This window comes from Peromyscus leucopus, chromosome 9 (genome assembly GCF_004664715.2).
Source record: "Peromyscus leucopus breed LL Stock chromosome 9, UCI_PerLeu_2.1, whole genome shotgun sequence".
Lineage (NCBI taxonomy): Eukaryota > Metazoa > Chordata > Mammalia > Rodentia > Cricetidae > Peromyscus > Peromyscus leucopus.
The window spans coordinates 2,606,367-2,620,910 of record NC_051070.1 but is presented as its reverse complement, the minus strand read 5'-3'; the positions used below and the strand labels follow the sequence as shown (position 1 = coordinate 2,620,910).

At 46.5% G+C, this 14,544-nt stretch overlaps 1 protein-coding gene across 3 annotated transcripts in view; it reads left to right on the top strand.

Moving 5' to 3' along the window:
• The first annotated feature begins 2,259 nt into the window (after positions 1–2,259).
• Ubac2 (UBA domain containing 2) overlaps positions 2,260–14,544 on the top strand; it is a 186,194-nt gene continuing 173,909 nt past the window's right edge. For 2 of the 3 annotated variants that reach the window (XM_037208300.1, XM_037208299.1), the window contains exon 1: positions 4,524–4,596. In XM_037208300.1, coding sequence (XP_037064195.1) covers positions 4,536–4,596 — 61 coding nt within the window. In that variant the 5' untranslated portion in view covers positions 4,524–4,535. Of the gene's footprint in view, positions 2,444–4,523; positions 4,597–14,544 lie in introns of those variants that run through there. The other variant, XM_028868265.2, reaches the window with a different exon arrangement.

Genomic DNA, 14,544 nt, shown 5'->3' with positions numbered 1-14,544 from the left:
TGAATCTTTTTTAAAGATTAGGAATATGGTTCCAAGCCACTGTCCTCAGAACTAGCCTTATCTACTACAGATAGGAGCTGTGGAAAAAAAAAAAAACTTCTTTGAAAATGATTAAACTCATTGAAAATGTTGTAATTCTTCCTCTTTAATAATATCAACCTAGTTTGCAGCTTAATATCTTCATTTAACACTTCCGATATAGGTAAAATATATGTCCAGTTGTCTCATATTTTGGTATCACTATTTTTTTTTTATTTAAAGAAACACAATTATACATAAGTGTTAAAGAGTTTTTATTTTAAAACAACTTTCTTTGGAAATGCTTTATTTCCTATGTGGAACAAGACAATCAAACCTCTTTTCACAGAACAACCTTTTATTTGAGGAGCTAATTTTGTTAAAGGCACTGATAACATTCAATGGCGTGTGGGTTTTCCAGTAAGATTTCTGGTGCCTCGGGTTGTCGATGACTGATTGACTGACTTTCAATGGCTGCTGCTGCTTTTTGTTGTTTATAAGCCCAGGGGACCAGCAGACCAGAACTGCTGCTCTGATGTTGCACATGACACCAGAAGAAGAAACAAGTGTTCCTGTGGAACCATTTTCCAGAGTTCCAAGTTCTGACTACTCCATTGTTGGCATATTTGGAAATAAAATTTCCACTCAATGTTTTCATTCCCTATGAATCATACATTTGTGATGATGAGGCTTTCATTTTGACACCAGTCAGTATGTACAACTACAACCAAGTTTCTGACTGCAGCTTATTTCACAGCTGACTTTGTACCTCTTCAGATTTCACACGGGTTCTTCTAAATATGCCAGTGTTCAACAGAATGAGGAATTTACTTGAATTTCTTCCTATTTGATAATAACCTTTATAGTTGGTATTAGTTTACCATAAAGTATTAATATCTATAATATATAGGACTTGGCACACAAGATTGAATATGAAAATTTGACACAATTATATGACTTTGAAGCTTTCCCTGAATCTCTATAAACTATCTCTGTCAACTCTATTTATTTAATCACGGTATGATTATTTCTTAGATGAAATAGAAAAAAATGTCCAACACACACTCAAATGTTCCGCGTTGACACCAGGTGCTTTCTTGGGAAACAGTTTTAAGGAAGAATGCTTTTAATGTCTGGATAGAACTTTCTGTGCACTCTTTTTAGTTTGTTGTGATGTGTTTTGGATGGAGTACATGAAGAAAGCTCACCCAGAGTAGATCTGGAATTGTTTGAAAAGCAAGCATTTCAGTGGCCCTTCCAGATTAAACAGGTATCTTTCCCTTTTTTCATGCAATGCCAGTGTAAATGGAAGCTTCTTTAAGATTAGATGTAACTAGGGATCTGCCTTAACACAGACTTGCTTGCCCTGCAGTTCCAGCTGTTTTACCAGGCGCTGGTTAACTGGAAAGTACTGGAAAACCTTACTACTCATGGCCGAATAAGAATGGAAAAGGAAAATGTTTTAGCATTACTACAAAAATGGTTTCGGTCTCCTGAACCCCTTATGGCCGCCCAGGAACCCTCGCATAGTTTGAGAATCACTTTTATGTGGGCTACAGATTCTGTAGGTATCAGCTTCTGTAAACATCACAATCCGTCAATCATTTTCCAACCCCAACTGGAAGAACACGACGTTAAATGTACTTCATGCTTATGAACCAACTGGAAATAACGGCTGGATGGCATAAAAATCACGCACGCCTCTGTGGTTTGGAATAATGTGAATACTCCGACCTACTGAACTAAAGATGTTGTATTTTACTAATCTAAACCCAGATTTTGCATGTTGGCTAAACCCTAAAAATTCTCAAGATTTCTTGGAAGCATTCTGTCCATACTCCTTGGCATGTCCCTTCAACTTCCCTATAGTACGTATTCTTAAAAAAAAAAAAATTAAAAAGAATTTTCTACAGTGGGTCACCGGAAGCTCAGACTTGTGTTCTGAGGCTTGGGTTCGCTGAGCTCCGTGGTCTGCTCGGAACTACTGAGCATGCGTGGAAACCGCGGCCCAGGCTCGAGGTCTCGCGAAAGACCCGGTATCCTACTGCGGAAGAACCGGCTGCCACCGCCGCTGTGCGAGCAGAGCAGCCTCTGCCCCGGGCGCTCCGACGTTTGCAGATCAATTTCCCAAGTCATGCGGGAACACCGGAATGACGGGCGTACCCGGCCCGCCGGCACAGACGCACTTCCCTTCCTCACAGGAAGGGGCGGACTCCGGCCGAGCGTGCTGGCCCCACAGGCCGCGCATGCGCCTTCCTTCCGGCGGCTCGGGAGCGCCGCGCCGGGCCGACGGGGCTCCCTGGTTAGGAGTGCGCCTGCGCCGTCGCTGGGGGCTCGCCACCTCCGCCTCCCCTCCCCCTGACGCCCCGCGGGGGCTCCCGGCCCGGCGGGACCATGTTCACCAGCACCGGCTCCAGTGGGCTCTGTGAGTACCGGCTCCTCCATCCTTGGGGCGCTCTTCGCTCCATCCTGGGCACTTCCCGGACCCGGCTTGGGGGCCCCAGACACTCGGCTCTGCAAAAGACGAGGGGGCCCCTTGCCTCCCGCGTCGGAACCTTGGCAGTTCTTGGGGGGCCGCGGGCGCCGCCCCCACCGCAGCCCCGAGGGCCGAGGGGCGCACGTCCTGCCCGCCCCCGGCACCTCCCGAGGCACGGGGCGCAGCAGCTCCTGCCCTGCTGCAGGTGGGCTGGGCAGTTGGGGTCCGGCCGGGTGCCCCGCGGATCTCGTGGCCCGGGCCCACGCACGCCCTTGATGGCTCGAGTGCGGGGCTGGAAGACGTCCCCGTGGGGGCGACGCTGGAATCCTGCTCGGTTCCCTCTCCCCTTTCATTCATATAGGCTGCTTTGGGACCCATCTGATTCCGGGATCGGGTGAATTTCACCCTCTGCCCCAGGATCTGCCCCCTCAGTTTTAACTTCCATCTACTTCTTCCCCGTTGTCCCTGAAGAGTTTTGGGGAGCCGGGAAACCGACTAAAGCGCTTTAAAGTGAAGTTAGGAAGTCATTTATTTGGCAAGAGAGCGCACGCGTTGCTTCTGGATGCGGCTGCACTCGCCTGGAGTGTCAGCCGTGGTAGCAGTGGTCTGCAGGTGGAGGGCGGAGAAGTTTATTCAGTCTCCGAAGCACCTTACCCCCACAGTATTGTGTTGACTTTAGAGAGAGTGAACTCTCAATTAAACAGTGTTGAGATTAGGCACCGATACACCAATAGCAAACTGTTTGAACAAGCTCCAATTCGCATTTACTTACCACTGTTGGCACTTCCCATCTCCACATGTGAAGTTACTGTTGCCAGAGCACAGAAGTGCCTGGCATCTCCAGAAAGTGCGTTCTGTTGTGAATGTCATGAGTCTTTCAGAGAGCTGAGAGTGAATAACTCTCAGAGCCAACGGCATCATCTTACATCATCCTCACAGCTCACCTTCTGAGGCTTGGAAGTAGGTTTAATGTTTGATTATGATCCCCCATATTTCATAGCTAATTTACCTTACGGAATCTTTCACATATTGGCCCCAGAATCTATCAGAGCTACTCATGAGTTCAGACTACTCTTTGGATGAATAAGGTGGCTTTCCTAGGGCTGCCGTTTGTGGGTGGATGTGACACGAACAGTAAACTTCTCTGATTTAGTTGTTCTCAGCACATTGAGGCATCCTTTTGCACCAAGAACACACACAAAAGTTAAAAAGTGCGAGAGTGGCTGGGGAGATGGTTCAGCAGGTAGGATGCTTGGACTGCAAGCACGCAGACCTGAGTTCTAGTTTCCAGTACCCAGGTGAAAGCCAGGCATGGCAGTGTGTGTCTGTAACCCTGCCAGGGAGACAGGAGGCAGGAGCATCCTCCGGCTTGCTGGCCAGCCAGTGTGGCTAAGCTGGTGAGCTCCAGGTTCAGTGAGAGATGTGTGTCAAAATAAACAAACAAAAAAGTGGAGGAATGATTGAGGTAGACATCCAACATCAACCTTCACACACACACACACACACACACACACACACACACACACACACACACACGCAAGCACGCACACGTAGGAGAATTCTGATTAATAGCAGTACCATGTTATGGGTTAGGTTGTGTGGGCAAAATATAGTCAAAGTTGAATCAGCACAACTCTAGGAAAGGTAAAACCAATGAACAGGTAGTTTAGCTCTCTTGACCTGTCTAAAATAAGTATGTTCAGAGTGTGGGATTTAATGGGATGGCTCTTCCTCTTAGGACTTGCTGGATGTGCACATTTAACAAGTATTCAGGACCTGTGAACTGTGTTTGGTTTTGGGAACACGGTGCTGGCAAGTCTTGGGTTCAGGCTTATGCTGACAGTAGAACTTAGTGGTGGTTCCCTAGACCAGTCATTTCCATAGACCAACACTGTAGAATCAGTTCAGCTCCTGAATGTTAGTGGTGGTTCCCTAGACCAGTCATTTCCATAGACCAACACTGTAGAATCAGTTCAGCTCCTGAATGTTAGTGGCTTTGTCTGACTCAGTGATTTTTCCTGTGTAGCCACCACGCTGAGTGATGATGTCCTTTGGACAGGCAGCTGAATGGCTCTGTGGTGAAGTCAGAGGTCTGCTCCTGAGTGAGTATCCTCAGGAAAGGTGATGCATCTCTCTGCCTATCCCTAAAGATGGGGAGTAACTATCTCTCCTGAGAGAAATCCCTGCCTTTTCCTGCACCAGCACTTTTCTCACATTGTAATTAGGCGATAAGGGCACTTTAGTGTTAACATTTACCACCCCCCATTCATTCAACAGGTATCTGTTAAGTTACCCCACATTCATTCAACAGGTGTCTGTTGAGAACCCCCCCTTGCCCATTCATTCAACAGGTGTCTGTTGAGTACCTCCCCCATTCATTCAACAGGTGTCTGTTGAGTACCTCCCCCATTCATTCAACAGGTGTCTGTTGAGTACCTCCCCTATTCATTCAACAGGTGTCTGTTAAGTTACCCCCCCCCATTCATTCAACAGGTGTCTGTTGAGTACCTCCCCTATTCATTCAACAGGTGTCTGTTAAGTTACCCCCCCCATTCATTCAACAGGTGTCTGTTGAGTACCTCCCCTATTCATTCAACAGGTGTCTGTTAAGTTACCCCCCCCCATTCATTCAACAGGTGTCTGTTGAGTACCTCCTCCATTCATTCAACAGAGTGCCTCCTGAAACCTTGAGTGGTTTATATAGGCAATAAAGTGGTGAACAGAATAAAGGAGTCCAACATCAAATAGGTTAATAAGTAATTAAAGTGCCTTCCAATAGTGTCAGGTGCAGTGAATCATGGCACAGGTTGAAGTTACGGTGCAGTGCTGCTCTGTGTTTGGGAAGAAGCCTTGGGAGTGTAGAGGAGCCAGGCATGCTACAGTTCATTCAGAAAATTGTAGTTGGACTTTCTTTTCTGCCTCCAGTCAGCTCCCAAATAATCACACGTAGACTTTTATTAATTATGAAAGCTTGGCCTTCAGCTTAGGCTTGTTTTTAACTAGCTCTTATAACTTAAATTAACCCGTATTTTTATTGACCTTCGTTCTACCATTTTACCTCTATCCCATTCTGTGTGTCCGAATCATTCTGCATCCGGCTGGCATCTCTCAAGCGTGAGTTTCCTCTCTCTGCCCAGATGTCCCACCTGTCTCTCCTGCTTAGTTATTGGCCATTTAGCTCTTTATTAAACCAATCAAAAGGTACTCTAGGTAGAGACACATCTTTACAGTCTAAACAAATATTCTGCAACAGAAAACCATTTTGAAGAAAGGAGGTGGCATGTACAAAGTCTAAAGCAAATGCAGCAGGGTGCGTACAAAGTTCTGAGGGAGGCATGTGCTGCCAGGGCTGTAACCCGGGGAAGAGCACTTGTGACCATTTCTTTGAAACTGCCTTGCTCTATGTCAGTTAGGATTGGGTAAAAGTGCTTGTAAATAGTGTAGCTAGAGTTTTCCTGCCCTGCCCACAGTCAGGACAAATCTTTGTCACCCGCCAGTCCCACAGCCGCTCAGCCCTAACCAAGTAAACACAGAGACTTATATTGCATACAAACTATATGGCTGTGGCAGGCTTCTTGCTAACTGTTCTTATAGCTTAAATTAATCCATTTCCATAAATCTATACCTTGCCACGTGGCTAGTAGCTTACTGGTGTCTTCACATGCTGCTGGTCATGGTGGCAGCTGGCAGTGTCTCTCTGCCTCAGCCTTCTGCTTCCCAGAATTCTCCTCTCTCCTTGTCCTACCTACTTCCTGCCTGGCCACTGGCCAATCAGTGTTTTATTTATTGACCAATCACAGCAATTTGACATACAGACCATCCCACAGCATAAATAGTGTACATAATTTTGGTTAAATAGATTAGTCCTCACTCCAGTCTACACTGAATGATACATGTAGTCATCATTTTATTAATAAGTATTCTCATTACTCATTCACATTACAGTATATATTTGCTATGTATAATGCATCTGACAAACACTAATTACATGTTTAATATGTTCCAGGTCTAGTTCCCAAGGAATTCAGTGTCTAGAGGGGAGAAAAAAAAAGGACATCTGTGCTTAGTGCAGTGTGCTTGTTGCAGGGAGTCTGGTGGGGAGAGACTCGGGTGTTAAGATGATCTGCTTGCAGGAAGCAGTATTTGAGCTGATTTTTTTGAGAGGTGAGGGTTTGTTAGGCCCATCAGTGGAGAGAGCCGAGCATGGTGGGACAAGGGCAAGAGGCAAAGATGAAGGGCTTGTTGATGATGGTTGGAGTGAGCAGTCCTGAGGTGAGGTCATCATGGGGCGGTGGAAGGTGGGGCAGGAACTGGAGCCAGAACCTGTGGACATTTTAATGTCTACAGAGGAAGAAGCAGTAGAGTTCAGGAAGCAGGCCGAGGAGAGGCCAAGGATGGTGTGTGTGTGTGTGTGTGTGTGTATGTGTGTGTGTGTGTTCGGGAAGGAACAGTTAATAGACAGATGCTGCCAAGATTCAAAATGAAGTCTGGAAAGTGACCTTTTTGGAAGGAGAGGCACATCCAGAACCTTTCCAGAACAGCTTCTCCGTTTGTTATGGAGATGAGTGAGATTATGGTGACTGAGGAGTGAGTAGATGAAAAGAGGTGACAGTGAGCTGGAGATGCACTTCGTGATTGGCTCACACAGGGAGGCTTGAGCTGCTCAGATCTAGAAAGACTTCAAGGTGTCATTAACACTGTTAGAAAGGACCCAGTGGGGGCTGTGAGACTGAAGGCTTAGGGATAAATGAAAGGACAGAGTCCTGAGGTGTAGGAGGAATAACAGGGTCTAGGACCATCGTCAGTCTGCTTCTCTGTGGGAAGAAAATGGGAGCTGGTTTTCAGCAGTGGAGCTGAAGTTCCCAAGGGCTGCTTGCCTGGCAGACAACAACCAGCCAGACAACCCAGTGCACACTCATATGCCCTCGGGGTCCTGACTCCAGAGTTACCTTCAGAAGGGCTGATTTGGGTACCCGAAATCTGGACCTCCTTCTCAGCTTTCTGAAATTGAGAGTCAGATAGATGAACAAACATCAGGACAAGAGACTGGCCCACAGGAAGGGAGAGAGAACAGTTAGTCTTGTGGGGGAGATGCCGAAGGCCTGATTAAGATGGTAACACTGAGGACTGACAGTGCCCTGGTTTCTCTCTCTGTGATAAAGACACAAGATTAAAAGCATCTTAAAGGAAGGGTTTATTTCACCGTATAGCTCACAGTCCATATGGAGGAAGCCAGGACAAGAGCTCCAGTCTGGAACCTGTAATAGGAACTGAAGCAGAGACCCTGCAAAAATGCCGCTTACTGACCTGCTGCCCATGGCTTGCTCTGCTAGCTTTGTTACAGGACTCAGGACTGCCACTCACCACTCGTTAGTCAGGAAGATGCCCTGCAGACACACCTGCAAGCTAATTTGATGGAGGCAAGTCCTCAGTTGAGATGTGTTGTTGGGTTTTTTTTTTTTAAACTCTTTAACTCTTTGCTCTTCTGGGGGCCTGTCACCCAGCTCCCAAATAAATCCCCCTCGGAAGTTTATTCTTACTTATAAATGCCCAGCCTTAGCTGGTCTTGCTTCTTGCCAGCTTTTCTTAACTTTAAATTATTCCATCTACCTTTTGCCTCTGGGCTTTTTCCTTTTCTTACTTTTGTAATCTTACTTCCACTCTTACTCCATGGATGGCTGGGTGGCTGGGTGCCTGGCCCCTAGCGTCCTCCTCTTCTTGTTATCTTGCTCTTCTTTTTCTCCCAGATTTCTTCTTCTATTTCTTCTCTGCCTGGGAGCCCTGCCTATTTTTTCTCCTGCCTTGCTATGGAATGTTCAGCTCTTTATTGGACCAATAAGGTGTGCTAGACAGGCTCAGTAGCACAGCTTCAGAGAGTTAAACAAATGAAACATAAAAGAATGCAACACAACACATCTTTGCATCATTAAACAAATGTTCCACAGCATAAACAAATGTAACACACGTTAAAATAACGTTCCACAACACTCCCTCTTCCTAGATATGTGTAGGCTTATATCAAGTTGACAAAAACTAACCAGTATAGCAGCATAAGGAGGAATTGAAAGGTGTTGAGGTGGGCAGGGTATGCTGTGAGTCAAGCATTTTAGATTGAGGGGAGAAGGGATCCAGGGTGACGGGTTTATGGCTTAGGCAGCTGGTTAGATCGTGGGTTACCATTCACGAAAGTAGGGAATGCAGAGCAAGAAAAGCTCATTTGTTTGGAAGATGAGTGTTGAAGAGTCTTCAGAGTCCAGTTGGAGATTGTCAAGGGACACTCGGAGTGAACACGGCGCAGTGGTCGTGAGGACTGCCAAAGCAGCAGTGGCATTAGAAGGCCATTCTGTTATGTGCAGGATGGGCAGGAGGAGCCAGCGGAGCGGGCAGTGGTGGGCATCGTGTGTCTTCAGCGTGAATGCACATCCTTCAGCTTCCCTTAGTAGTGACAGCCCACCCAGCCTGGGATCGTCCTGGTTGTCGTCCTTGGCCAGTACTTCTCTGTAACATGGCCAGTCTGGACCATGTAGTTAAGTATTTCATTTGCATCTCATCTAGACTCAGCCACTGCTATTCCTGGCTTGCTGTGCATGTCGACTGAGACTCCAACCATGTGTTAATTTGGGTGTCTGATCCAAGCTGAGCTGTGGGCACAGTTTCTTGGTGAAGTTGTTGGATTTGGCCATCCCTGTGTGCTCTCTGGCTTCAAGATTGTGTCACATCTCACCACATCTCACATCAGCCCAGCGGGGGGGAAAAAGCCCAGGGCTCTCACCTGGGCACCACCCCCCCACTGTCCTGCTTGTTCATACTTGGTTGTTTTCTCTTTCTAAAGCTGTCATTGTTACTTTTTTAGCTCTCCTCTTCTGAGAACAAGCCTGGCACTAGCAGAGCTGATGTTCTGTTCTGTGGATTCCTCAGACTCTGGAGACGCCCAGAGCTGGGAGCCTCTCCCTTGACTTGGTGCGTCTTTGGCGTGGCGAAGTAAACTTTGCCCTGGTAAATGTTTGGTTAGTAAGTGTGGAGTGGTCTTTTCTGAGCTTTTTCTTGAGCAAATACAGAGACATACATCTCCAATGATCTTGTGAGCCCCTGCCCAGCTGCCGAGCACTCCCTTCCCAATGGCGCTTTCTGGAAGTCCACCTCTAAGTCTCCCTGCATCCTCAGCTCTCTGCAGTTTGTCCTCTGTTTGATGATACCGGTTGTGATGAGGCTGTCCCAGCACACTGCCAGAGCTGCTCCGGACAAAGTGACCAGTGGCAGGTGACATCACTGGTGCTGTCCCCCTCCTCCTGTAAGATTTTCAAATATTATTTTATGTGTATGATTGGCCCGTGTGTATGATTGGCCCGTGTGTGTGTGTGTGTGTGTGTGTGTGTGTGTGTGTGTGTGTGTGTGTGCCTGGTGCCAGGGGAGGTGAGATGAGGTGTTGGATTCCCAAGAACTGGAGTTGTGGATGGTTGTGAGCCATCGTGGGGATGCTGGGAACCAAGCGCCGGCTCCTCTGTAAAACAAGCAAGCACCTCTAACTGCTGTACCGTCTCTCCAGCACCTCACATGGTGCTTCTTGCTCCTCATGATTGTTGTCCTTTTTTTTTTCTTTTCTTTTATAATTTAATTTTACATATCAGTCGCCGATTCCCCCTCCCGCCTTCCCCCCAGCCCACCCCCCATTCCCATCTCCTCCATGGCAAAGACTCGCCTGAGGATTTTGTTGTCCTTTTTTTCCTGTTTTTAGACAGGGTCTCCTTGCGCCCAGACGGGCTTCAAACTGACAGCGTCTGGCCCCGCTTCCCAGGTACTGACTGCAGGTGTGAGTTGCTGCACCCAGCTGCAGTCCTCGTCTTAGTGGAATGTGCTCTGGCTTTTGGCCGGGGTCCTGGCCCCTCTACCCCCTCAGCCCCGTCCCTTCAGCCCTCCTGAGCACGTCTCCTTAGTGTCTTTCACGCCTACAGAGAGTGCTGGATTTGGCCCTCCTTTAGGACAGCAGTTCCTGTGAGTCACTAAGGGCAGAACCTGTGTTCCTTGAGGTAATGAGCTGTGCTGGTTAATTTTTTTGTCAATTTGATACAAACCTAGAGTCATTCCAGAAGAGGTACCTCAATTGAGAACAGGCCTCTCTCAGATTTCCTGTAGGCCAGCCTTTGAGGCATTTTCTTCTTCTTCTTTTTTTTTTTCAGTTGTATTTTTTTTTTTTTTCTTTTTCGAGACAGGGTTTCTCTGTGTAGTTTTGTGCCTTTCCTGGAACTCGCTTTGTAGACCAGGTTGGCCTTGAACTCACAGAGATCCACCTGGCTCTGCCTCCCAAGTGCTGGGATTAAAGGCATGCGCCACCACTGCCCGGCTCAGTTGTATTTTTTTTTAATTAAGAAATGTTCTAATCATTTTACACACCAACCACAGATCTCCCTCTCCTCCCGCCCTCCAGCCTTCCCCCCTAACCCACCTCCCATTCCCACCTCCTCCAAGGCAGGGCCTCCCATGGGAGTCAGCAGAGCCTGGTGCATTCAGTAGAGGCAGGTCCAAGTCTCCCCACCTCCAAGCTTGTGTAAGGTGTCGCACGATAGGCACTGTGTGGGGTCTTGCCCCACCGGGAATTTAGGTCACCTCTGAAGAAGTAGCCTGGAACCAAGGAAAGTTCCCCAGCCTCCCTCTTACCCAGAGACAGTCAGACGCAGTGGGGAATCAAGTCAAGCCAGAACTCGTTTATTGATAGGCAGTAAGTCTCTTTTATAGCAAAATCCTCAGAACCCTAGGAGGGGGTGGAGGAACCAACCAATCATTTTAAAGGTCACCCTATACTCATATCCTTGTTTACAAGTTGTTTATGCACTGACATCTGTAGATGTAACCATCCGTCTTATTAAAATAAGAAACACGGAACCAATGTAAAAGAGAAAGCCAAGAGGTCAGAGCTCAGAGCTAAAATCTTACCTCCTGCAGTGCTCCTAGCTTCCCCAAAAGAGACCTACTTCCTGTGTGTCTATCTTTAAATAGTCTTTCTGTTCTGCCTTCTCATTGGTTGTAAACCCAAACACATGCCTGCCTCATCACTACCTGTAAGTACCGCCCCCCAGGTCTTAAAGGTGTATGTCTCCAATGCTGGCTGAACACACAGAGATCTACCTAGCTCTTCTACCAAGTGCTGGGATTAAAGGCGTGTGCCACCACCGCCACACTCTTGCTATGGCTCTAATAGCTCTGACCCCAGGGCAACTTTATTTATTAACATACAATTAAAATCACATTTCAGTACAAATAAAATACCACCATAGACATCATCTCTTGATCTTTGTATCTTGGGCTAACTTCCTCTCGGCACCATCTTTGTAGCTCATGGATGCCCCACAGCACTGGGTTCCAAAAAGCCAGTTCATACACCAGGGACGGATTCTGATCCTACTGCCGGGGTTGAGGGGTGGGGGTGGTGTGGTGGTGGGGGCCTTAAGCAGGTCAAGCTAAGCAACTGTCTCGCCTATGCAGAGTGCCTAGTTCAGTCCCATGGAGGCTCCACAGCTATTGGTCCACAGTTCATGAGTTCCCACCGGTTTGGTTTGGTTGTCTCTACGTTTCCCCATCATCATCGGATGCCCCTTGCTCAAAGAATCCCTCCTCTTCTCTCTCTTCGACTCCTGGAGCTTGGCCTGGCACTTGGCTGGGGATCTCTGCATCTGCTTCCATCAGTTACTGGATGAAGGCTCTGTGATGACAGTTAGTGTATTCACCAATCTAATTACCAGAGTAGGCCAATTCAGGCACCCTCACCACTACTGCTAATAGTCTAAGGTGGGGCCATCCTGTGGCTTCCTGGGAACTTCCCTAGCACCCGGTTTCTCCCAATTCCCATGATGTCTCCCTCTATCATGGTATCTCTTTCCTTGCTCTCCTACTCTGTCCCTGTTCCAGCTCGACCATCCCGTTCCCTTATGTTCTCATCCCCCATCATCTACCCTCCATTGCCCCCCTTAGCCCCCATTCTACATCTACTTCTTTGCAGGGTGATCTATGCGTCCCTCTTTGGGTCTTCCTTGTTAGCTAGCTTCTCTGGAGTTGTGGGTTGTTGTCTTGTTATCCTTTGGTTTACATTTAGTATCCACTAATGAGTGAGTACATACCATGTTTGTCCTTCTGAGTCGGAGTTACCACACTTGGGATGGTATTTTCTAGTTCCATCCATTTGCCTGCAGATTTCATGATGCCATTGTTTTTTTTTTTACCACTGAGTAATACTCCATTGTGTATATGTGCCACATTTTCTTCATCTGTTATTCAGTTGAGGGGCATCTAGGTTGTTTCCAGGTTCTGGCCATTATGAATAATGCTGCTATGAACATAGTTGAGCATGTGTCCTTAGGGTATGATTGAGCATTCCTTGGGTATATGCTCAAGAGTGGTATAGCTGGGTGTTGAGGTAGATTGATTCCCAGTTTTCTGAGAAACTGCCACACTAATTTCCATAGTGGCTGTACCAGTTTGCATTCCCACCAACAGTGGAGGAGTGTTCCCTTGTTCTTCATCCTCTCCAACATAAGCTGTTATCAGTGTTTTTGATCATAGCCATTTTGACAAGTGTAAGATGGTATCTGAGTCGTTTTGATTTGCATTTCCCTGATGACTAAGGATGTTGAGCAATTCCTTAAATATCTTTCAACCATTTGAGATTCTTCTGTTGAGAATTCTCAGTTTAGCTCTGTAGCCCATTTTAATTTAATTGGATTGTTCAGTATTTTGATGTCTAGTTTCTTGAATTCTTTTTTTTTTTTTTTTTCAAGACAGGGTTTCTCTGTGTAGCTTTGCGCCTTTCCTGGATCTCACCCTGTAGACCAGGCTGGCCTCAAACTCACAGAGATCCACCTGGCTGTGCCTCCTGAGTGCTGCTGGAATTAAAGGTGTGCACCACCACCGCCTGGCTTGAATTCTTTATATATTTTGGAGATCAGCCCTCTCTCAGATGTGGGGTTGGTGAAGATCTTTTCCCATTCTGTAGGCCGTTGTTTTGTTTTATTGACTGTGTGCTTTGCCCACAAAAACTTCTCAGTTTCAGGAGGTCCCATTTATTAATTGTTGCTCTCAGTGTCTGTGCTACTGGTGTTATATTTAGGAAGTAGTCTCCTGTGCCAATGCATTCAAGACTACTTCCTACTTTCTCTTCTATCAGGTTCACTGTAACTAGATTTATGTTGAGGTCTTTGATCACTTGGACTTGAGTTTTGTGCATGGCAATAGATATGGATCTATTTGCAATCTTCTACATGTTGACTTCCAGTTATGCCAGCACCATTTGTTGAAGATGCTTTCTTTTTTCCATTGTACAGTTTGACTTCTTTATCAAAAATCAGTGTTCAAAGATATGGGGATTAATGTCAGTGTCTTCAATTAGATTTCATTGGTTTACATGTCGGTTTTTATGCCAATACCAAGCTGTTTTATTACTATAGCTCTATAGTAGAGCTTGCAGTCAGGGATGGTGATACCTCCAGAGGTTGCTTTATTGTACAGCATTGTTTTTGCTATCCTGGGTTTTTTGTTTTTCCATATGAAGTTGAGTATTGTTCTTTCCAGATCTGTGAAGAATTGTGTTGGGATTTTGATGGGGATTGCATTGAATCTGTAGATTGCTTTTGGTAAGATTGCCATTTTTTTTTTAAAGTCACAGAATAGGAAGCACACTAAGGTATGAGTGCATCAGAGGTGTGTAGTCAGCCTTTCTTTGGATCACCAGCTCCCAAATAATGACACAGAGACTTTTTACTAAGTATGAAAGCTTGGTCTTAGCTTAGGCTTGTTCCCAACTAGAGCTTATAACTTAAATTAGCCTGTTTATATTAATTTACATTCTGCCATGTGGTTCGTTACCTCTCCTTCATATTGTACGTCCAACTCTCTCTATGTCTTGCTGGTGAATCCCTCATGCCAATCCCCCTTCCCCCATCCCACATCCTCTCTCTTTCTTTCTCTCTCCCTGAAAGTCTTGCCTAGCTATTGGCCATTCAGCTCTTTATTAAACCAATAAGAAGGTGCCTTTCACACAGTGTGATCAAATGTCCCGCAAA